The 25347-nt window shown below is 52.0% G+C and overlaps 1 protein-coding gene across 1 annotated transcript in view; it reads right to left on the minus strand.

Annotated features, from left to right (window-relative positions):
- The window catches only part of LMF1 (lipase maturation factor 1), a 49925-nt gene that overhangs the window by 12877 nt on the left and 11701 nt on the right, over nucleotides 1-25347 (minus strand). The window contains exons 2-3 of the mRNA XM_080942486.1: nucleotides 18691-18756; nucleotides 5653-5820 (exon numbers count right to left, since the gene is read on the minus strand). Of these exons, the coding sequence (XP_080798612.1) occupies nucleotides 5653-5820; nucleotides 18691-18756 (234 nt within the window). The remainder of the gene's footprint in view (nucleotides 1-5652; nucleotides 5821-18690; nucleotides 18757-25347) is intronic.

Raw genomic sequence — 25347 nt, forward strand, 5'->3', positions numbered from 1 at the left:
CTGCCTGTCATTCCAGCTCCGGGGGATCTGACACCCTGTTCTGGACTCCACAGCATCTGCACTCACACGTGCACAGTCTCCCACCTTGTACACATATTTTAAAAATCTTTGAAGATTTTAAGTCTTTAAAATTCTTTACAGTAATAAAGAATGTACCATGACTGTGATCGCTGAAAACAATGGGTGTAGGAATTAGCCTGTCACACAGACCTCTGTTTTTGAGACAGGGTTTCTAGGCCCAGGTTGTCCTTGAACTCCCAGATCTTCGGTGTCAACTTCCCGAGGGTGAGGCTACAGGTGTGTGCTGCACGCTTGGCTTACTTTGATATGACAGAATTCGCATCATATGTGGAACCTGACTTGGCCGGGCTGTCTATGTCTAACTAGCTGACTGAATGCTTTGGGGGTGTCTATGCAGGTTCAGAAAAGAAGCATTTGAAAACCAGCCAGAATGATGAGACCCTGGGTATCACCTACCCACCAAGGGTCTGGAAAGAACTACCTTTCCTGGAGCTGGATGCCCACCTCTTCCTGCTCAGGCTTGTGGGTGTCCCTGGTCTGTGGATAAAGCCAGCACGAAGCCGACTGGCTTCCATGGTCCTTGGTCCTTCCTTGAGTTTGGACTGGGACCTGACTACCAGCCCACATGTGGCAGATCCTAAGATTTCCCATGGTGCAACAGGCTGGGTTGCTGCTCCCTTCTAATCTGTGCACCCTGTTGGCTTCTCCTCTGTGGACCAAATGCATGAACTGTATTTACACCTGTGGCGCACATTCCTGTGCCAGGATCCTCTCCACTTAGTTTCCAGGGCCACGTGGCAGCCCTTCATTCCTTCTTCCCCCAATCTTGGCTATTTTCATGGTTAGCAAGGCGTAGAAAAGTGTTGTTCAGGCTCTGTGTGTCTGCAGACACTGCTCACTGCTGCCAGAAGTAAGGCCTGAGGTGGCACCCAGTCACTGCACAGTTACCAGAAATCCTATTGGGCTGCAGTCTTAGAACCTGCTGCCTTGAAAGGCATAGTCAGCACCTTCTTGAGGGACAGATGGCTCACAGGACAGTTGGTGATCTGAGCAGGGAGGTTGTAACACCTTGAGGTGAGGCTCTGGCTGACTGCTCTGCTGAGATACCAGGTCTATCTGCTGTAGACTTTTGTCTGTCCCTGCTCTGGTGAGGTTGGGGTAATGTCCTACAGCCATGAGCTGGGGTGGGGGGGGGTCAATATTCCCCATGGGCAGGCTCAGTGAACTGAACTGCTGATGGCCTAGAATCCTGCATTGCACGAGGCCTCCTCAGATGCCTAGGCGACAGCCATGGTTTCATTCCTGGGGAGCAATGAATAACAGACCCCCCCTCAAAGAGCTCATGGCTTTGTTGGTGCGGGCCTCTGGTATGAACCCATTTTCAGAATTCCCCTGCACATAGGTGGGAAATCTCAGAAAACCAAGACCCACAGAGCCCACTTGTATGCACTTATGAAAAAGCCAACAAAAGCAACTTAAGAAGGGAAGGGTTTGGCTCACAGTTTGAGGGCACACGTGCCACCACGGAGGGGAAAGCGTGGCAGAGGGAAACAGGAAGCAGAGAGAGAGAGAGAGAGAGAGAGAGGGAAAGAGGATGCTGGTCCTTAGCTCTCTTTCCATTTCATTCGGTCTGGGACTCTAGCCTGTGGGATGGTGTGACCCATGTTCAGGGTGGTGGGTCTTCCTCAATTAATTCTCTCTGAAACACCCTCACAGACAAGCTCAGACGCATATGTCTCCTGGAGCGAATCTGTCACCTAGAGCCAAGGTGGCGATGCAGGTTAACCGTCACCAGGTGAAATCCTGATTCTAATAAAGCACCGAGGACAGCCTGTGACGCTTTGCCCAGGTGGGCGGATGGTGGCTGCGCTCAGGGCTCAGAGCCCCTCCCCACACAGCCTGTTTGCTTCGTAAGGCTGGAGTTCATCTTGCAGCACAAGGTCCAAAGGGATCTTATCTTTCTTGTTTTCCTCCTAGCGTCACTGCAGCCATCTCCTCGGAGGGAAATGAATCTCGTCACAGCCCATCTGTGTTTACCCCTGGCCGGCAGAGTCCTCAGTGTGCTCTGCAGATGACCGGCTTGGAGCAGGGCCCTCCCTGTGCTGGGGAGCGGGCGAGGCTCGGGGACGGCAGAGGAAGACGAACGTGTGGTGGTGGAATTTAGCCCCAGAGAGGCTACAGCAGATGTTCCAGGCAGATGCAACATGACCCCAAAAGGAAGAGGGGGGGATTCCTGGATGTCCCTGCTGGGCTTGCAGTTACCACAGAGGACACGTTCTTGCAGGCAGGCTTCCATAGGAGAGGCAGGGGCTTGAGAGGACCTTCCGGAGGATATGCATGTGGTCATAAGAACCATCCACAGAGGACATGCATGTAGTCACGGGGACCTTTCACAGAGTTCACGTATGTAGTCACGGGGACCTTTCACAGAGTTCACGTATGTAGTCACAGGGACCTTCCACAAAGTTCACGTATGTAGTCACAGGGACCTTCAACAGAGGACATGCATGTAGTCACAGGGACCTTCCACAGAGGATATGCATGTAGTCACAGGGACCTTTCACAGAGTTCACGTATGTAGTCACAGGGACCTTCCGCAGAGGACATGCATATAGTCACAGGGACCTTTCACAGAGGTCACGTATGTAGTCACAGGGACCTTTCACAGAGGTCACGTATGTAGTCACAGGGACCTTCCACAGAGGACATGCATGTAGTCACAGGGACCTTTCACAGAGGACATGCATGTAGACACAGGGATCTTCTGCAGAGGGAATGTGTGTGCTCTCAAGGAATCCAGGTAGCCTCATGAGGCCTTTTATAGTGGACTCAACCTGAAAGCTGCCTCTCCCAAGATCCTCCCCTGCCTTCCTTCTGCTGAGTCTCAGGCCCGACCCCACCTCCTTCTTGTTCCTTGGTGAGCGCTGATACCGTGGTGGGCCTCGGATGTCCTGACCTAGCTCAGCAGCGGAGGCTGACCATCCCGCCCCTTCCGGGGTCATCCCCTCCTGCCGCCTTGCAGGGATCCTAGGAGCAGCTGTGTAAACTGAGTGTGGGAGGAAGTGAGTGAACTCAAGCTCCGGCCCACAGGAAGGAACACAGGAACCGGTGAGTCAGGACACAGTGCGGCTCCACACCAGGCTGCACTCAGGTGCCAGGACGTGGTGGGCGCTGGCCACAGTGCCGCACGAAGTCACTCCCAACACCTTCCACATCGGCTCTTGGGATGGCAGAGGCCAAGCCCTTCTCAGCCCAATCCTAGACTCAACTCTGTTTGATGGACAGGAAGTCTTAGCTGGATCTGGGGACACGGGACCAGGCCTGGGGAGAAGCCACAGCCCTGCATATCTCTATTTTCTTCTAGACTTGATGTGGCCAGTTCCATGGTCTCCACCGTGAGAATCAGGTGGCGACTGCTAGCCAGGGATCCCCTCCTTGACAGAATAAATGCTGGGGACGCGTTGCTGCCTCTACAAGGACTACAGGAGTTAAGGATGGCTCAAGGTGGCTGGTAGGTCCTGGAGGGTATGGTGTAGGTCTTTTCATTTTCTAGGGTAGCTGGGAGAAGCTTGCTGCACAGCCCCTTATACACAGGAGGAGGAGACCCCGGCACTCGAGGCATGCCCAGATGCAGACTCTTGATGCCTGCCTCTGGCACCTGTGCAGCCGGCTCTGCAGGAAACCATCCCCAGCATCATGGCAGCCCTGGTCTCTGCAAACATGGGTGCTTAGTGTGGAACACATGTGCCTGTCTTGGTCCCCACTCCCTGAGACTCTGGGTGATATTCTGGAAGGTCCAGTCTAGGCACCAACTTCCTTTCTAGGTCAAACAGGTCCCCACTACCCTATCCAACCTAATACACGAGTCAGAACAAGATGGAGACACACTTGAGGCTCTGGCTCTTCCCCCATGTCTGGCTCATCCAGCTGGATGGTCCTGCTTCCCAGGCAGGGTGGGGTCTGGGTGTGGGGGGCCAGTAGGGCACATCTTTTTGTCATCTCCAGATTAGCACTGCCTGTGGCCTTCAGAAAATGCGTGGGAAACAGGCACTCCATGGGGATGTTGGCTCTGAGGGGAGATGAGTAGTTAAGCCACAGGGAGGGAGATGTGAGGAGCCTCAAACACGGACCTAGAGAAGCTGACCAGAAAGATGGCTGGAGAGTTGTGGTCCCAACTCCAGGATGCTTCGGCAAGACTGAAGGTCAGGGGTCAGTGCGGGGGAAGATGAACCCGTCAGTGTTCACCGAGGACTCTCAGGGGAGGAAGGCCTAACAGCAATGGGGCATACACAGTCACCACTGTCCAAACCCAGAGAACGCTCCGCGGACTTAGTCACGAACATTGTCACCCTGCCACTGTGCACCCCATCAGTGTGAACTGGATCTTAGCGGGGACCCGGGGCCCAAGGAATTTTCTGTGATCTCTGCATCGCTTCTAGAAGTATCCTGATTAAAATACAGAACAAAATGGAGCTGACCTATTAGCGCACTGGGTCCTGGTGAACAGGGAGGGACCGGAGATGGCTTAGTAGCCAAAGGTCACTGTGGCAAAGGTGCCAGGGAGGCTCAAAATCTGCTCACAGCCAGTCCTGATTTAAACCCAGCTCTGCGTAGAGAGGAGGGACATGGGGAGGAGAGACAGGCTCATGAATCTAGACTTTGCACCGAGGAGAACATGGTGTCCCCTCTCCCCCCTTCACCAGTAAATTTGAAAACAGCTGAAACAGACATATTTATTCCCAGCCAAAGCTGCTCTGAGGACGTCCCACAGTCAGGGGTCAGGCCACTGCAAGGTTCTCAAAGCTTTGCTCGGAAGCACACCCAGCATTGCCCAGGCTCTGCTGGGGTCTCCATGGACTGTTCAGAGACAGGGGCTTGTCTTTTGAGCATGGGGCAATGAGCCCAGACAGGGAATCCACACTAGGCTTACCCTGGGCTGGAAAACTACAGACAGGTCTCTTTCACTGACAACCATGCAAAATCTAAAACAAAACACTGGCAAATTAGCTCCAGCAATATATTAAAATATCCGCAGCATGACCAAGCCGAGTTTATTCTAGAATATGAAACTTGCCCAACCCAGGCAGCAATAATGGAATTCATGTCATTAACATATCGAAGGGGGAAAAAATTACCCAGCGACCCTCTCCTGACTGACAGGAAAACATGTCAGCCTCGGTCAACATCCATTCATGACTGAGAATGGAAAAGCAAAACCACAAGGTGACCCTGGCCTGGAGGGGGTGAAGTTCATCTCTGCTGCTGGGGAGGCTGAGGAAGGAAGACCATAAGTTTAAGAGGAGCCTGGGTAACTCACTGAGACCCTGACCAGAAAAGCAGGATGAGGGCGAAGCAGAGTGGAACGTGCCTGTGCTATCAACCCTCGGGAAGCAAAGACAGGCAGATCACGAGTTTCAGGCCAGTCAGGGTTACGAGGCAAGAGTAAGAACGTGGGCTCATGAAAGCTGATGAGGGGACCCTGGAATCCAGACCGGACTGGACACGGTGGGGGTCCCTGCAGGGAGGTGAGATGGAGCTGGGAAGGTCTCTAGCCCAGAAATGATGAGGCAGGCTGTTGTCTTCTGTAGACACATGGGGGACCCTGAGTGGTGGCACCTTGGCAAGGCCTACCTGAAAAAGAATCTGCAGCACCCCATGAAGAATGCACATCCGCCGTCCGAGGAACAGGAAGAAAGGCACGAGGAGCTCCAGGAAGTGGTTGCTGAGCGTCTCAAAGCGGTGGAACCACCACGGTGACCTGTGCAGGTAGTAGGCCACCGGGTTGGGCACTGGCTGAGTCTGTGGGGACAAAAGCGGGCCTTTGAATCACCAGCCTTGGCTGACTGGGGTGGGGGTGGGGTGCCCTGGCCAGGATGAAACAATCTGCTCTCCAGCCCTGTGTATGTGCAACTGGCCCAGGCTGGGGGACTTCTGTGAACAGGTTATTTTTTTTTTGAAGCAAAAGCAAGTTTTTAGTTCCCTTTTTAAACCCTCTATAGGCAAGAGTATAAACTATCGTTGAAGGAGACATCTTTAGGCAAGAGTATAAACTATCGTTGAAGGAGACATCTTTAAACACTTGTGAACAGATGAAGAATCTAAAGATACAGGAACCAGTGAAACTGTGGGTGGTTGCTGAAACTGTGGGCTCATGGCTCCCTGAGTTGCCAGTGGCCTGCCATCCAGCACGCATGATCCGCCTCGGGTCCTCCTACCCACTGCTGGGATCCTCAGCCTTGGGGTGCTTTGGGCCTCTTGAGGGTCTCCAGCAGAGCCACGCAGGGTTGTGGCATAGGACATAGAGAAACTGGAATCAGGGGACAGGGGTCACAGCAGCAGTGGCTCTGAACAAACAGGAGCAGAAAGTAAAGGAGGCAGAGATAGGGCTGGAAGGATGCTGGGACATTGGAGCTTCAATCCTTTGCTGCTTCTTAGGCACAATCCCCTTGCAATTTCACCTTGGCTATGGGACACTTAAGGAGCCCATTTGTCAACTCACCCCATTTTCATAGGTGTGGAGCCCCTGCTGGAACACCTCCCCCCAAGCCCTGGGCTCCTCCATGTGTCCTGCTCCACCCCACACAGGGATCCTGCTACTTGAACCATCCATGTGATCTCAAGAAAAATAAACAGCTTAGAATAGGACAGAAGCCAAGCTTTTCACTTAAGGATGCTTCAGGCCACCCTCCACCTCGCTCTGTGGGGGGCGCTCCTCCCCCTTTAATTGTTTGCCAACAGAATAAGCAACTAGTCAAAGAAAAGTGTCCCAGTAGCCCTGTGCCAAGAGACAGAGGTCATTGCAAGATTTCTGTCTGCCAGTCCCAACCTTCTCTTTGAAACCTACTTGGCTTGCTACCACCACCCTGAGCTCCATTTGTAGCCCTTGTCACTGTCCCCTGTTGGGCAGATTCTGGGAATCGGTGTTGAACTCCACATCTTGAAGACCCTGTCCCAACCAGAGATGCCATCCACAGAGGAGTGGTCCAGAACTTCACTGAGCACAGGACAGTGACAGGCCCTTGGCACTCCCAGATGTCCCAGCAGGTTGGAAAAGCAGAGGACTGAGGGAGGGTGGACATGGCCACATGAGTCCTGGCAAAGGATTACAGAACTGGGGAAGACATCGCCTCAGCTCGGTTTGGAACAGCACCTGCGCAGTCATGGTGTTTCGGATCCATACAAGGTCCATCAGCGTGCGCGCAGTACAACGTACTACAGAGGGAAACGCTGAGACTCGGGAATTGACCTCAGCCCAGTGAGGCAGTTTCTGGGGGAGGGGACTAGAAACTGGGTTCTATAGGGAGAAGTCCCCCACCCCAGTCCCGTGGGCTTTCCTATGCCAGATAAAAATGAGAGTATATAACACAGAAGGCAGTGTTTGTGAGCAGTGACTACCGGCCTTCCTGATCTGAGGGGCCAGGCCTGACTGTCCAGCGGGGTCTGTTCTGTGAACTGCAGCCTCGCGGTGAGGCGCCCCAGGGTCACAAGGGAGGGCTGCTGTGTTTAAGTGTGGCTAAGGTGGGGGTGGCAACATCTTATCCCATAAAGCACAAGAGAGCACTAAGAGTTCCTGCCATGGCAGCCTGCTGAGGTCCAGCATGGTGGCTCGTCACACAGCAGTGACAAAGTGTCTCGACAGGCCCTGTGTAGGCCAGACCTAGGGTCACGGTTTGCAAATATGCTCTGCAAAGAGACTGTCTTACCTGAGAAAAACCACAAGGAAAAGCAGAGGGCAAAGATACCTAGTTGGGGACCTGAAGGGTGGCACATCTTGGGGAGACACAGGTCTGGGCTATTCTCAAACTGGTCCCTGATGAGAATGTCCAAAGAACAGAGAAGTCTGATCACCCCCAGCCTCCCCCTCCCGAAACAGAATGACCACATGCTTGGGGTTGGCCATAAAGGAAGCACCTTGTTGCCATCCTGAAGGATAATTTTTTTCTTCTTTCTTTCTTTTTAATTTTTTTTTTAAATACAAAGTCTCTCTGTGTAGCCCTGGCTGACCTGGAACTCACTGTGTAGACCAGGGTAGCCTCAAACTTAGAGATCTACCAGCCTCTGTCTCCTGAGTTGCTGGGATTCAAGTCGTGCACCATCATGGCCCAGCTGAGAATTACATTCTTAATTATCAAGTGCCACATGTTGACGCGACCACTGAAGACTCTGCCCTGCCACGGTCCTTGCCACTGGCCAGGCGCTGGCTGTCTGTAGACCGGCCCCACCTGGAGCTCAAAGAAAGGTGGTGCATGTACGTCCAAGGCAGGTCCAAACCTCAGGCTCCAGAGTGTGTGGGGTGGAGTCACCGTTCTTATGCCAGAATACTGCTTACCATTGGGGCATGACAGCGCCAAGCTCCTCCCTGGAATGACACACATTGACAGTGGGGCCTCAGCACAAACAAGGCCCCCATGTTCCAGGAGCAGAGCAGACCTAGGGATCGTGGTAATTAGCTCTTGGAGACTAAGAGTTGACACTCTGGGCTGGAGTGTAAGGTCTGGAAGCTGTACCACGGGGGCTCTTTCAGTGCCGAGCACAGGCTGCTGCCTGCTCCCCATATCCCAGGGTGACTGGAGGTGAAGAGAAAATGTCTCAAATAAAGATGGCCACTCGGATGACCCAAGCACTGTAATCCAGAAGCTTTCTGTACCACAGAGGACAGCTACCAGAGGTCCCCACCAGATCTGCACCTGATAGATCATCCGAGGAGTCTGTGTCCCCTCTCCTGAATCCTTTACTGGCCACAGGACTGGTCTTTACCAAAAGAACGCAGGCCAGGGATTTCTCATGGCCGTATGAAGACAGATTCACAAGAATCCATGAGGAATGACCTTCCACTGTGAGAAAAGTTATGTGAGGAAGGCCACAACACGGTGAAGAAGGGCATCTTACAGTGAGGAAGGCTGCCCCATTCTGAGGAATGTCATTTCCATGTCGCGGGTCTCCCTGCTGTAAGGAAGGCCACTTCGTATGAGGAAGGTCACTCTGCTGTGAAGTAGATCATGCTGCTGTGTGAAGAGCCACATGCTGTAGCACTGATGTTCTGAGGGGAAGTGGAGACCCGGGCACACTGCACTGGCCTCCCCTGGTGTGTGGGAGGCCCTGCCTTACAGAGTGTGAAACAGAACTTCGCAGGTTCTGGAACATCACATCCCAGGACCCTTGAAGCCTGACATAGGAAAAAGAAAGATCCCTTTAAATTCCAATTCAAAAGTTTATGTGACTGTAGCTGATTTACAATCCTTCTGTTTGTCTGTTTGTCTTATACAAGAAACACATGCATTTTAAAAGCCATTAGTCTAAAAGCTAGCAATACTGGGGATTTGGCTTGCGCTCCTATGTTTTATTTTCTTGTGAATTGAGACTATCACATTTAAAATATTGTCAGCTCAAACTTTGGATTCAGACGTATAAAGGTGTAATTTTGAGGCATCAGCAACTGCAGGGAGCAGGCAGGGCACAGGGGAGCAGAATGTTCACTTGGATGCTTTTGCTTGAGGCAAGGCTGGTATAAACTACTTCAGGATGTTCTGTATCATTCCCATGGAAACTGCAAAGCGATACAGAAATCACGCAAAAGGTAACCGGGAAGGAATTTACATTTACACCATTAGAAAAGCACTTGGCAGGTTTATCAGCAGAAGCTGCTGAAGAGGAAACGGGTATGTGTATGAAGTCAGCAGTGGGAGCGGAGATGAAGGCGAACTCGGAAAACAACTAAAGGGAACAAAGCACCAGTGACCCAAGGGACAACTTCAGCCAGTGTAACACACATGTCACACACGTGTAACCTAAGCACCAGAAGATAGTGCATATGAAACATATTTCAAATGTTGATAAAGCCCACACACCCGTGGATACAAGAAACTCAGCAGATCTCAAGCATAAGAAATGGGAAGAAAATGACGCCACCCTAATTAGACGGGTCAAGAGTCGTGATGAATGGAAAAGAAACGGAATGAAGATGTGTTAGAGAAGCAGAGGAGGACTAGCCCTGGGGAATGAGGCAAATGGGGAGACAGAACATCTTTAGGGCCCTAGCCTGTCAGCCCCATGCTCTCAACTAAAGGGGAAATAGACATTAGCAGGCAACACGCTGAGAGATTCCACCCCCTACAAGCTGCTCCTAGAGAAGGTGAAGGAAGCGTTGAGGAGGAAGGAAAGCTGAGCACGGGAGTCTGCAAGTCTACTGAGCAGCAAAGGGCTGCTTTCTGCTTTAACTATCTTTAAAAATCAGTTTAGTGCGTGCATGTGTGTGTGTGTGTGTGTGTGTGTGTGTGCCACAGTGCATATGTGAAGGTTGATGACAACTCTGCAAGTCTACTGAGCAGCAAAGGGCTGCTTTCTGCTTTAACTATCTTTAAAAATCAGTTTAGTGCGTGCATGTGTGTGTGTGTGTGTGTGTGTGTGTGTGCCACAGTGCATATGTGAAGGTTGATGACAACTCTGTGGAGTCAGTTCTCTCCCACCCCTGTGCTTGGGGGATTAAACTCAGGTCATTAGGCTGGCCTGGCAGGTGTTTTTGACTCACCGAGACATCTCACTGGCCCTTAGGTCTCTTAAAAGGAAGTGAACTTCAAATCATATAGTTTCCGATGTATGAAGGCAATCAGTATGACAATAGCAGTGGGTGTTGGTGGTAGAATCCTGTTGGAAAGCTCTCTCTGAAGGTTAAATTAGTATCACCGGAAGGTGAACAGAGGCGGTCACTCAAGTCTTATACATGCACACAAACACACACACACACACACACACACACACACAGAGTATAAATCCTAAAATGACCACAAAAACAAAATAACAAAGAATGACTCAAAGCCTTAGCTAACGAGACAAGCAATGACTAAGTAATCCAATGAGCAGAGCGTAGACAGTTACAGCTAGTAAAAGGGGAGAGAATAAAAGCCACAAAAATAATCAACAAATCCGCAAAAAGTCGGAAAATAGGAACAAAGGGATGAAAGATAGAGAGTGGGAAGGGAAAGCAGACGGGGAGATGACAGACTGTGACATGTTTGAACCAGGGCCTGCAGCCGGAACAAGTGGCCGCCTCCGTCAGACCGAGCGACACGCTGCCCACGAGAAGTGACTTTGGACGTGAGGACATATGCAGGCTAAGAGGTAAGGATGAAGAACCTTAACAAAGGCACCTGTCACAAGCAAGCTGGAGCTCGGTGCGGGACAGCAGGGAGGGCAGGGATGGAGAGGCGCCTTACAGCAGCACAGACATTCATGCCCTGAACACAGCTCCAAATGCAGAAGCCAAGGGGACGGAGCTACACATGAGTGTAGCCATCCGGTCTAAACCGGAGATTTCCATCTCAATCTCTCTGCACTTGTGCACACGTATCTGATAAAACCAGCAGACGGAGAATAAGGAAGAGCCACCAACCAACGTCAACCTCGCTGACCTCTGCCTTGCTCGCAGCACAGACTCTTCAGTGTTCAGTAGGGACGACGCCCCCTTAGGATGAACCAAGTCCTGGGCCACAGAACGGATTCTTTTGGAAAACAAGTTTTAAGAGACTCGAGGCATGCAAAGCATTCTCTCTGACAGTAAAGGAATTCCATGAAACACCCGTGAGAGGAAGGTGTTTCTTCTGGAAAAAAAAACAAAACAAAACAAAAAAAAAAAAAAAAAAAAAAAAAAAACTCACATAGTTTGAAATGAAATCACACACTCTTGAGCTTGGCTTTGCGTTCCATTGTGCACCATGTCACTTAACTCCCAGAGTCACCTGGGTTAGTGTGTCACCAGACTAAGTCCAGGGTCACAGAGTCAGGGGTAGTCTGGGCGTTTCTGTCCTCACCTTTGCTACGACAGCAGTGGCCTCAAGACCTTATACCTGCTTGTCTTTCCTCTGATGAGAAGGCTGGGAATCACCATTGAAGGTGACCTGAAGATACGAGACCACCAGCCCTGGGCCTGGGTCTGGTGCTTACCCTTCCAGGTGACATGAGGCACAGGCCTGACTCTGCAGCCAGGGTGTGCCTGGGGGTCTGACACGTACAGGTCCAGAACACATATAAAACGATTTCTTCCTACAAATCAAGGAAACTGACAGTGGACAAGTACATTAAGGCACGGCGACCAGGCTGCTGGGTACAACAGTCACGGCTTCTATAAAGTTAACATTTACAGCTTCCATGGGGGGGGGAACATTCAACCTTGCTACAAATTATTCCCAGATCAGTGGGCCCCTAAATTGCAGGGCACTCAGTGACCCTTGTCCAATTACAGCCCAAGACCGCTGGCGGCATGTGTCTCCCAGTTGCAATTAGAAGCAGGGTGTGCTGGCTGGAGGCCCACACTGGGTGCAGGAGGGGGAAAGGTGGTATTGCCCTTCGTGGTGTTGAGTTTGTGCCAGCAGCTCCAGCCATGGGCCCACACGTGTGTGTGTCTGTATGAGCTCCAAGGGATGGATGAAGGATAGTGGTCTTTATCGGATCATGAGACCCTGCTGGGCCAGGCCAGTCATGTATTAAAGAACTAGTGAGTTCTTGCCAGGCATGGCAGTATATACTTCTAATCCCAGTTTGGGGAAGGCAGAAGCAGGTATATCTCTGAGTTTGGGGCCAGCCTGGTCTACATAGGGACAGCCAAGACTACGCAGAGAGACCTTGTCTAAAAAACCAAAACAAAAAAGAATGAGTTCTTGAAGTGTTGGGATACAAGCTGCCTCAGTGCCCAGAAAGGAGCCAGACATGTGGTGTGGGATGCCAAAAACCAGAAGGCTCTATCCCAGAAGAATAACCAGTTCGATGTCCTTGGGGCTGCATATAGAATATGGGAGGCATCCAGGCCAGATTGCAATCACCAACCCCAACTGGGAGGCCTTCCTGGGCCTTGAGTGAGGACAAAGAAGCAGGAGCAGCAGCTTGTGAGGCTGAGAAGCAAGAATGTCCGCCATGCTCAGTACCTGAGGCTAGGCCAGGATGGTTGGACAGGGAGTCGTGCATTTGTATTTAGTTTTCTCACACATGATAGCTTCAGCAACAGCCATGGGCTTTGCACTTGCAAGAGTTACAGGCATGGGGGTCTTGCACCAAGAATGTCAGGTGCATGGATCTAATGTGAAGAGATGTTCCATGTCAGAGGATGGCTCCCTGGGAGTCTGTGGGGTGCATACAGCCTGGCCCATGAGGTGAGTGGCCTCTCTTGCTCAGGTGTCTATCCAGTCACGAACACCACTCCTTGCAGTTTGGCAAGGGAAAGATCCCAGTGCTGACCAGCAGGAGAAAGTGCGCTGAACTGGTACCCGGACGACGTGCCAAGTAGAAGAACTGAGAGTTCAGAGCCAACCTCCCAGCAGAACAGAAACCTCTGTCCAGTGGACACACTCTACAGACAGACAGACTCGACAAGCTCATGGGGGCCTAGGCCTGTGACCAAGAGGCTGTGAGCTCCTTGGATGGGAGTCTGGTGGGTGTTTCTGCGGGTCTTGGGGACTGGGGCATCCAGGCTCCCCAGGCCTGAGTTCTATGAGGGCTGCTTTCCATTGTCCTGAGGTGAAAGCGTGGGACAGAGATGCCATGAACCACCCCCACCCCGCACACCGAATCTCCAGCAAGAGACTTAAATGTAAGCTCTCAAACGTGCGTGACCTGACATGTCTTCAGATGATAGCCCCTCCCAATGTCTGTCATGGCTGAGGCAGTGGTTCTGATGCTATCGTTTAAAACACTTTACATGTATTAATTTATTGTACGTGCGTGGGCAAATACCATAGTGCCTATGGAGATTGGAGGACAAGCTGAGGAGATCTGTTCTCTCTAACATGTGGGGGTCTGGGCATTGAACTCTGCCATTCTTGGTGGCGAGCACCTTTACCCACTGGGCTATAACTCCTATAACTCAGACATTTGAAATGCTCTGTGGCATAAGCATGCTGCTTTCTGCACTCTTGGAAACAGCAGTTTTGCTTAACAGAATGGTAGAAAAGACTTGGGCTTTCACGTGCCCACATGGCTTTGCCAGGTACAGGCGGCTCTACGGGGCTAGGGCCCTGAAAATCGTATTGGCAACCGACTTCTCAGAGCCTTTGAGAACACCTACCTTGCACCGAAAGACCAAGAGAGATGACGAGATGACAGAGGTCCCTGCAGGAAGGGGTCCAGAGATCTCCTGCCCCACCCCCACTATTCAGGTTAAAAGGAAACAGATTCAACACGGGAAGAAACAGCCCTGTTAACCATGTTTTTCTAGAGCATACGGGCCAGCTTCCTATGACAGTGCCCTCATTTCCCAGTTACTCCTGACCAGCACGCTGGCTGGAAGCCAGGGCTCTGGAAGCAGGTGTATGGACCGTGAAGAGTATTCTGTGCTGAGAGGTCCCTCCCAATGCCTGCTGAGGGACTGGCAGATGGCATTCTCGGGCTGGGCTGCCCCAGCTCCCAGTGTGTGTGGGGAGCATCTGAGACACATGCCCACCCCCCAAGTGCTTGGCACCCTCGGGAGTAAGTGCTATCCTTGCTGCAGCCTGGGGACAGCGTTCCCGTCTTTAGAGATAGGAAACCTACACAGGAAATGAAACCTCCTACACTGAAGAGACAGAGGAGAGACTATAGCGATGCTAAACAAAGCTGCCTGTGGGCACAGACCACATTCCTAGTTAGAGAGAGGCGGGGCAGGAAGAAAGCCACAGAGCCCAGGTCCTCAGGCCCCTGCAGCGGGCTGTCTGCCACCACCTGCACCAGGCACACTACCCTAATGTACATATTCATAGGTGTACAAATACAGGCATGCCACAGATGTAGACACACAGGGATGTGCATCCCACACACACCCATGGGATATGTATGCTGAGCCTGCTGCTTCCCAGGCATAATCATGGCACCGGTGTTGTGCTGACCACGGTGGAGGTGACATCAGCTGCTCCTACCATGGGCTTGACGCTGTAACTTAAAAACAAGTACTACCACACAAAGGCTTCTTTTGTGCATGCTGAGGCTGCGGGGCTTCACCAATAATAGGAGCTGAAAGTGATTTATTTCCCTGGATTAAAGGTCAGCTCGGCAAAGCAACAGTGCAAACTTCTATTACCTCATTCATGTTGCCCTGAGCAAGGCGAGGGAGTGCGGGGCAGGGGGGCAGGGAGGTTAGAGAAGGGAGGGAGCCAGAGAGAAAGAGAGAGGGAGGGAAAGACAGATAAAGGGGAAGAGGGAGAACTAGAAGAAAGGAGAGAAAGGGGAAGAGAGGAGAGAGAAAAAGGGAGAGAGGGTAAAAGGGACGGAGAGAGGGAGAGAGGCGGGTACAGTCCTCTGTGGGTGATTGGGTTCGACAGGCTACGGAACATCTAACAGCTCAGTGAACCAAAAGGCACCCTTCCTTGCTAAGACTTAGCTATCCGATGATGCTTTCTCTACAAGTGTGACACATTTGACACCAGCAGGTGTCAAGGCCTGAATGTGAGGAACGAAGCGCTGGGTGTTGAGTGTTTGGATCCATTCACTGGTCACAGGTCACAGATCACACAAAGGCGAGGTACTCCCTGCTGCTCTGTGGGCGCCGCGCATTTCAGACACCTGAGGGTGGCACACGGTTGCTATGGGTGATCTATATTTGTCTCCATCAGCGAGTGCTGGGGGCCACGGCACCTCACAGCATTGTCTGGGTGCTGCACACAGTGGACTGTGACTGGCACGCTGTGGGCAAAGCCCCGGGGCCTCTTGGCAGTGCTTCCAGATGGTGCTCCAGCAGAGGACACATGCTGGGGGAGGCTACTCATGTGGCTATATGACATCAACAGAGCTGGACACCAGGCCTGCACAATGGTGATCGGTGAGCCACAGTTGAGGAGAGCACTGAGTAAGCAGGAGGGCCCAGGAACCCGCCCGCCTCTTCCAGGCCATAGAACACAGGGCCTGGGAGGTCACCTGGTATGCACTCCTGCCTCCAGGGCCGGGTGTCTGATATCGAGCAGAAGACTATGTGGAGAATCTCATGGGTGGTGTAGCTGCTAGTGGGCTGGGCTTGGAGCTAGGGCATCACGATACGGGAAGAACAGGAAGGGCGCCAGCTTCAGGGCCTTTCAACCTTACGATGGAGTCTGAGTGACAGATGCTCAGAAGAAACCATTCCCTGGGAGTTTCCTGGGCTGGTCACGCATGATCCTGTCTTATGTTGTGAACTACATACAGCACATGGTCAGCTGTCGCACTGAGGCCCCACTGGCTCTCTTCAATATGTTGTGGTACATAGATGTTTGCTGCAATGCTAGGCTTCCCACAGCCACAGCCAAGGAGCATCGGCCGTTGTCCAGACGTACACAGCTCCTGGTAGGGTGGCACCGGGAGGCGTAGTTTGTTTTCCACAATAAGTCCATGCTTAGGATGGCACTCCTGGGGTGAGGTTGGTCAGAGACGCCTGGCATGTTCTGCTTACCAGACCCCAGAGCGAATGCTGGAGCTAACCATGTTCACCAATCCCAACTACGTTCTTCAGCCACGCCCGTGTGGTAAATCGCTACGGCTCAGACCAGGACGCTCAAGCTTCAGGACGGATGCTGGAGAACCAGAGAGACCACATATCTTCCTCGGGCCTACTGTGAAATGTATACTTAATGATAGACAGAATCTCAACAGAAGGTCCCCTGAGTTCCGGTCTGTGTCATTTGACTGAACGTGGCTGTGGGAACCCCAGCTCATAGCCAAACTGGACAGAGGGTGTGTGTCTCGGGATGCTGTTAGGTTGAGGCTATGGTCTCTCAGAGATAAGAGCCACAGTTTAACCCATCCATAGCATGAATTCCACAAAACCTGGCCCAGCACTGGTGTCGGTCTGTGTCACAGGCATAGCTGCACACTCTCTGGGACATGTTTTTCCTGAAGCCAACCAAGGCTTCCCTCTCCAGCCTGCACTGTTGCCTGTGACCTGTGTCACCAAAAACACAGGTACAGATACCCGTACAGACAGTCAGCACAAATGATGTAAGATCTAACCAGAGAGCTGGCCTCCTGTTTGGCTGGATGCCAACTGTGGAACCTGAGGAAACATCTCTGAGACAAGGCACTGTGTGGTGGCTCGTTGAGGGCCTTCTCCCCACGACCCCTTTCCATCCCAGCCCAGGTCAGTTAGGTCAGACTTTGTCCCAAGGCCAGTCATGTCCAGCTCTGGCCTGGGTGTCAGTTGTCCCTTCCTTGATGCTGGGTCCTGGACCTTCTTCAAGCACACTGTGACATGCCTAGGCCAATCCTTAACCAGGAAGAGCTGAATTTTGGGTAATTTCCACCATCTCTAGGCTGGTTAGTGGCATATCCTGTCCACTGACCACGCTTGAACAGAACACACCAGCATAGCATCAACCTGACCCAGAAGATGAAGAGACTGCCTTTGGCCAATAGGCTCAGGAACCTTCACAATTGGCCTTCCCTGCTGGGTCAGAGTGCGGTAGTGGCCATGGGCTTCTACAGATGGGATACGACCCCTGCCTCACATATGCTTGGCTAGGCCCTTGGGGAAGGGGACAGGGATTCTGTGATGCTTCAGAGCCCTAGAGTGGGCCTGAGCTTTCAGTGAGACATGGGGTATGGAATGTGTGACTGTCCTGCGGAACAGGTCTCACATGGTTTTGTGTCAAGGAGACAATGGTCCATCAGTTCCCTGAACTCTGCATCCAGGCAGTTCCTAGACTTGCCAGTGCTAATCTGCAGGCGACCTGCATCCAAAGCACTGAAACCAACCATTCTGCATGGGTGTGGGGCCATCTTAGGAAGGTCCTACTGCCTGAGCGACAGGGGCAGTTGAGGCTTCACTGACTAGGTCTCTGAGTCCTGTCCTCTGTGCCGTGACCTAGATGTGTAAATAGTTTGTTGCATTCAGCCAGCTACTCATTCTAAATGGCTGCTTTCCTGTCGGTGAGAGTTGGAAACCCCACCATAGGAAAGAGGAGACTTGTGGGGTCTCTAGCTAAGTCGAGACAGGACATCTGGGATAAATGAGGAAGATGGGACTCTCAAGACTTTAAAAAGTAAAGTCTAGGCATCCTGGCTAAGCACAGCAGACAGTGCATCCCTCCAGTTGTTTGACAGCGATGAATACACCAGAGGTGCAGCTGCATGGCTTAGTGTCCTCAGTGGCTAGAGGATCAAAGTGTCTAATAGGCAGCATGAAAAGTGACAAAGGTTGAGCCTGGTACCCATAGCTCTCAATGGACAGAGGCAGTGACTAACTCCTCCAGCAGTGGGCAGTGTGAGCTGGGCAGGGAGCGGGAGGTACATGCGGGTCTTGTAGCTCCACTGGCTTGGGATGTTGGGCAGATGGACAGCACCACAGTGTCACATGCCCTTGGATTAATGCGCAGGATAAAGCTGTCCCTGCCCTCATCCACAGTACAAGCTCATGAGCATCTGGGAAGGCAAGGCTTGCTTTGAGGAATGGAGACTTGGGCCAAGGGTCTGTGCTGCCCTGGCGCCTGTGACGAATGTCTTTGGGATACAGGCACAGCAGGAAGCCTCATTGAGCACCTGCAAGAAAGACACAGCCAGAGCTGCAGCTTCCAGGAAGGGGTCTATCCTGGCCTAGAGGGAAGCCTGGACAGAAAAAGGGAACCAGGTAACAAGAGGAACAGTCCCAACAGTAGGGAGATGTTCTGTAAGTCACCTGGTGACCTGCCTCTGCCCTGGAGAAAGGAGAGAAAAAGGACCACTGAGAGCAGCCAGATCTGTGCTCACCTCATAGTGGAAGTCCATGCAGGTCAGATCCAGCCAGCACTTGTCCCCACGGACCTTGATGAGACCCTGCAGAGGCAAGAGAGAGGACAGCGTCAGTCATGGGCTGGCAGTTGAGATGCAAGGCCCTCAAATGGGGTTTACTTCTAGAAATGAGAAGCAACCCGTCCCTAAAGGCCAGGTTGTTGTGTTTCAAAGAATAAGGGAGGGGCCTATTTCTTGTGGGAAGTACTCCAGGAGGTAAAATCCAAACAGCTTGTGATAAGTGTGCATAGGCTTCTTTTGAGGACTGAAAGCTGATATGCGCACAGCAGGAATGGCACCCTCTATACAGTCAGTGCCTCTGTGTTCTTTGGGAGGTATGCTGCGGATGGCACCCTGGGCCTTGCTCATTTTCGTCAGTCACTAAGCTGCACGGGGCTCACTCGTGCATGCCGGACATGCCTGATGACTAGAGTTCAGTGCTCAGAATCCACATAAGGCGTTGGTCAATGGTGGTTCACATTTCTGATCCCAGTGCTGGGGGTGGAGACAGACACATGCTGGTCAGCTGCTCTAGCCTGCGTGGAGAGCTTTAAGCCAAATGGGGGATCCTGTCTCAAAGGAGGTAGGTGACATTCCCAAGGATGACGCTCGTTGTTGTCCTATGACCTCCACACGCATGAATGTTTGTGCGATCCCACACACATATGTACCTACACACACACACACACACACACACACACACACACACACAGAGAGAGAGAGAGAGAGAGAGAGAGAGACAGGGGGGGCTTGCAGTATAAACATCAGGGTGTGAAATGGGTAATTATTGCCAACCCTGAGTGGCAGAGACAGGAGGATCCTGAAAGCTCACACACAGGCTAGCTAGGCTAATGGATAAGCTCCAGGACCAGCAATAGATAGTGTCTCAAAAAAAAAAAAGGTGTAGTGTGATAGAAAACACCCCATATCATCAGCATGTGTGAGCACCCCACCTTCCACACACCTGCACACATACTGCACACAAACGGCAGACCTATTACAATAATTCAGTTGTATCTTTAATGAAAGAACCAAATCCAAAGGTAGAGATCTCACACCGCAGATACCCAGGACACCTGCCAGGACCCAGGATATGTCAGCTGTACCTCAAAAGGTTCAAAAGTCTCAGTGGGGGATGGAAATGTACCTCTACACGTGTGGCTGCTCTTGTCAATGAGCTGTGTTGATGGGAAGCCCAGGCTCAGGCTGCCAGGGTCCCTGTGAGCAGGAGGTACCCAGTGCTGAGGATGTTGGGCACTGGAGAAAGAAGTCTCCAGAGGAGCTTTTGTGAGTCAGATGAGGCCTCAGGCAGAGCAGCTGAGAAGTGGGAGGAGTACCCAGCAGTTGGTTTTCATGGTTCCACCTCACCACCTCCATATACTGCCGACCGGAAGCACTGGGCCTGTCCACTTTCTCTCAGGGAAGCCATGATCAGGCGGTTCGACTGTAAATCAGAAGCAACTATCCTTGAAGGAACTAGAGTCTTAACTTGAGGTGCAGAGATTCAACTCTAAGGTCTATTGTTTCCACACTAGTGATAGAGAAGGTAAGAAAACAGCCTGAGAGGAAATTACCCAGCTTTCTGAGGTGGTGGTTCCTGTAGCAACAACCATCCCAGGAAAGCTCCTCTGACTCCATCCACTGCCCATCATACATTTATAGACAGCCACTATGTACCAGTACCAACCGCCATCTGTCCGTCCATCCCCCATTACCTATTTACACACCACTCATTCTCAACAACATCCATCAGCCATCTATCTATCCATCCCTCTAACCCATCCCCCATCTACCCACATACCATCTACTATTCATCTCTCACAATTCACTTATCTGTCACCCAACCCCCTACATTACCCACCAATCCATCATCCACCTATCTACCCACCCACCCATTAATCCATCCATCCATCCATCCATCCATCCATCCATCCATCCACCCAACCATCCATCCATTCACCCATCTATCCATAAAATCCATCTATCCATTCATCCATCCACCTATCCATCCATAAAATACATCCATTACATCCATCCATCCATCACACACACCCACACATCATTCACCCAATCAATCAATCACCTACCCAACATCCATCCACTCATTGGTTCATCCATCATCAATCTACCATAAACTTGCAGACCTGGACTGAGTGCCCACGATATCTGGGTGGGCATAAAAGAAACCACATCATAGTGCAGGAGGGAGAAGAGGCAGGTCCACTAGAGATGCTGACAAGAAAAACCAAAGGGTGTCTTAAGCTATGACAAAGTGGGCACAGGTAAGTGACAAACAACAGAACTGTATTTCTCAGTCTGGGGGGCTGGAAATCCAAAGTGAAGGGGCTGGAGAGGTTGGTTCTATCAAGGATCTGCTTCTGAGCTGTAGACAGCTACCTTCCATTGCTAGCTTCCCAGAGTGGACAGACAGGTCTCTGGGGACCTTTGCATAAGGGTACTCAGCATTCACATTGGTGCCCTCCACAGATAGATCCTAGCTATGAGGCCCCAGCTCATATCAGTTCACTAGCAGTCAGGATTTGGGCTTGCAAGGGATTGGGGTGACAGATGCAGCCTGGGGGAGAGGGTGTGCTGGCTGGTTTCATGTCAATTTGACACAAGCTAGCATCATTTTGAAAGAGACAACTTCAACTGAGAACAATTCTTCACCAGAATGACTTGTGGGCAAGCCCATGGCATGTTTTCTTGGCTGATGATTGATGTGGAAAGGTCCAGATCACTGTGGGTGGGGCCACCCCTCGGCCGGTGGTCTTACGGAGCGAGCCTGGGAGCAGCACTCCTCTGTAGTCACTGTGCCAACTTCTACCCCCAGGTTCCTGTTCAGCCTGAGTTTGTGCTCGGATTTCCCTTTGCGATGGACTGTGATCCTCAAGCGTAAGCTGAAATAAACTTTCCTCACCAGATTGCTTTTGCTCATGGTGCTTTACCCAAGAATTGAAACCCTTAGGAAGACAGAGTGGTATCCTGGGGGAGGTCAGGGACTGCCATGGAAGGAACAGGCCTGCAGATGCTTGGGTGTGGGTGGGAGGTTTGCTAAGGAACCAAATGTCTGGAACAGAGAAGTGGGGGGGGGTTAACATGGGGAGACAGAAAGTCCCACTGAGCCCAGACCTGGTCAGCGGTGGAGAGTGGGGTGCACTAGAACAGCAGGCCATATTGATTATGGCACAGTAGGCTGCTCAGGAAGTCCAAGATCCACGGGGAGGCCACAAGAATGGGTCAGCAGACCTCCTCGTAGGTTGGGACAGCTGTCTTCTAGCTGAATGGGTTCGTCTAGGCCTCCTGGCCATCACTCTAACAAAAGCCAGCCCACTGAAATCAGGCGAAACAGCACCTCCCCCAGACCCGCTGAGAGCAACATGACCTTCTCCCCTGAAGAGGACGTGAGGCACTGAGGATCTCAACAGGGCCGAGTGACACAGAAGCTGCCTGTTCGGTCCTCTGGCTGCTGTGAGGTCAATAATGGCTTCTGCCTCCATCCAAGCAAGGTCACCTGGGCCGTGTGGGTCTGTGTGGGAAGCAGGACATGCCTAGTTCCAGACATACTCACAGAGGGAGCCCAGGAGACAGGCTAAGCGGCAGATCTGTTATGAAAGCCAAAAGGGGCTCTGGGCAGATACAGATGCTGTCCTGAGCCCCCATAAGAATAGTGTTCAAATGTAGCCATTGACACCCAGGGGACAGGGCCAAGTGATCACAAGGGCATTGGGGCTACATGAACTTAGCCAGCGCCTATGGGAACATGTGAGTACTTACACATGTGACTCTGCCTAATGGGTACCTGCTTGTGAAGGCTGGTTGTAGAGGGAGCACTCTCTCTCAGAAGCAATGTCTCCAGGGTTGTCACAGCCCCCACAGGGCTCCCAGAAATCCTGACACCACAGGGGAGTCGTGAGCCCCGCAGGGAGTTGAACTGTGCTCTGCCTCCTGGGAGCACTCTATTTAAAGACGGGCAGGATGAGTTACTCAGACAACCAAGTTACCTCTTGGGAAACGAAAACACTCAAGACTGTAAGCCCTGCGGGTGGCGTCCTGCCCTGTACAGCCGTGGTCACATGAACACGGTGGTGCTGGGTAGGTCTGCGGGTCCAGTGCCTGAACGCTCCTAGCGTGGCAAAGCTCTGCTCTGCGTGTACGTCAAGCAGAACGACTGGCTGCCGGAACACGCCCACTGGGTAGGAATGTTAGCAGCAGCATCAGGACCATGATGACCAAGAGCCGCTCAGTGCTCCGTCCCCCTTGGAACCTGAGAGAGAGAGAGGGACTCTTTGGAGATTCACACCAGGAGAGGAGGAAAAAAAAACAAAATAATTAAAATGTCACTCAGACTCAGAGCTGAGATGAGACACTTAGGAACCTGAAGCCTTCTTCGGGAGCGGAGGGCGTTGGAGCTCCTCCCAGCCGCTCGCTCCTGCTGCAGATGTCAGACTTCCCACGGGTCTTTCTTTCAGAGTGTGAGAGGAACAAAGCCTTCTTTGAGCTTTTTTTCAGCCCAAAATTAATTTAGGGGGAAAAAAAATGGCACAGACGGGCCTTAGCATGCCAGACCTAAAGGGAGTCGAGTGACCTTCAGTCTCCTACGACCCTTTTGCTTTACAGGCTGGGAAGGAGAACATCATGAGGCTGGAATGTTCTAGGCTGATGGAAGGTACCTTGGGCTCACAGTGAGTAGGGACAAATGTGTTCCTGTCCAGCAGCTTCTGATTGCAGCTCTGTTTCTTAAAAACTCCCGCTAGGCGAGGGAAGCCATCATCCTGGAAAAGCTGTGTCACGAATCCGCTTTGGATGTGTAAGAAGCCTGTGGCCTGAAGAGGGCTAAGTTCCCTTTGTTGTCCAGAGCTATGTTGGCCTATGTAGAAACGGGGGTTGGGGGGAGGCTCTGGCTATCTTCCCTCTTGCCAGAGCTGAATTCCTGACGGGAATGCCCACAAGCTCTGCAAGCTGTCAGGGGTACATGTCATCTATTAGCGCTGGACTGACTGCTGCCCATCCAACCGTAAGCCCATCTTACGTGACGTAAGTCCAGGCTCCACAGTTTCCCAAGGCCCACTTGTTTTCAGGCAGAGGGCGCAACCCACAGTCCCTAATCCTTGTGGAGTGGCACCCACCTTTCCAAACTTGGCCCAGTGGTGCTCGCAGACACAGGGTGTGACTGAATGAGCTCCAGGCTGCAGACCTCTCCTGGCTCAGCTCTACCAACACATGAAGTTCTGCCACACAGAGATGGCATTTCCCTGAAGGACAAAGCTCAGTGTGGGAAACCCTTTGTGGCACTGAGAGTAGGCCAGTATGGGGCACTCTAACGAAGGTGCCCTGGGCCCTGCACTTTGATGACAAAGCTTTTCATTTACAAACATTGCTCAGTGTGCCCTGGGATGATTTGGAGTCAGAGGGACCTGGGGCATGATGACCACCCAGCACTTCCAGGCTGGAAAGAAACTCCCACAAGCATTAGGGAAGGTCCATCTGTTCGCCCAAGAACTGAGAAAATGCAGCCTCCAAGCAAACAGCCACGTGCTACCAGGTTGCCTGTGCGTGTGTGTGTCTGTCTGTGTGTGTGTGTGTGTCTGTGTGTGTGTGTGTCTGTGTGTGTGTGGGGGGGAATGGGTATGGCAGATGGGCCCAGCACACAGTCCCTAGATGGTGGAGACAGGTGTGCTAAGAGCTTCGATTTAGCAAAGCTCGGAGAAGAACGGGGCTAGGCAGAGTCTGCAGTTTTACATTTTGAGAACCTTTAGCTAAGATATAGTTCAAAGTGGCAGAGACACCTCCTGTCCATATAACTAGAGCTTGGCTAGAACCCGAGTCCGCCAAGCCCTGGACACTCAAGGTCTTACAGTATGGTTTCACCAACACACCACTGCGACATGCCTCAAACGGATGTGTGGGAGAACAGCAACCATTTCTACTACGGCTTATTTACCTTCAAAGTGTAGATGCCGCACAAACACTTGGAACAACCTGCCTCTTTGTAAAAACACCGGTTTCCCTTCTAGAAGCTCCGGGCCTCTCTTAGCTACCAATCCCTGCAGATTCACCAGTTTTCCTGATGGCTCTGGACAGGTCTGATTCGCTGTCTCCTTGTTGTCAAGCAACGAGATTCAGTGGTATCCTGCTGACTGCACCCACATGGCCCACACACGTGCACAGGAGGATACGGCCGGATGCAACCAAAGCACTTGAGAAAAGAGATACGCAGAGCACCTATGCATTAAAGCCTTCGATGGGCTGCCGAGAACGGAGGAGAAGGCTCTGAAAAGCCCTTGGCTGTGCTGGGCCCTGACGCTTTCTTTAAGCCTCTGAGGGTCACGGGCTGGGTGAGACAAACAGCTGTTGAATGGGGACCCGAAGAGGCTGCCAGGGGGCCAGCCTGGGACAGCTATATGAGAGGCCTGCAATTGGGGATCAAAGGTCATGGCAGAGCAGACACGGGGTCCAAAGATTCCCGTGATGTCTTTGAGCAGAGTCAGAGGTCAGCCCTTCTGAGTGTCCTGGGGGCTGATGGGCAGGCAGGAAGAAAGCCCCCTTTCTCTAGCGCTGCCCACGCTAATGCAATAAAGCCAATTAGAATGATTGCTCTCATTTCTGAGTTAGGATGCCCAGGACGAGGGAAAT

Source organism: Micromys minutus, assembly GCF_963924665.1.
Source record: "Micromys minutus genome assembly, chromosome: 31".
Taxonomy (NCBI): domain Eukaryota; kingdom Metazoa; phylum Chordata; class Mammalia; order Rodentia; family Muridae; genus Micromys; species Micromys minutus.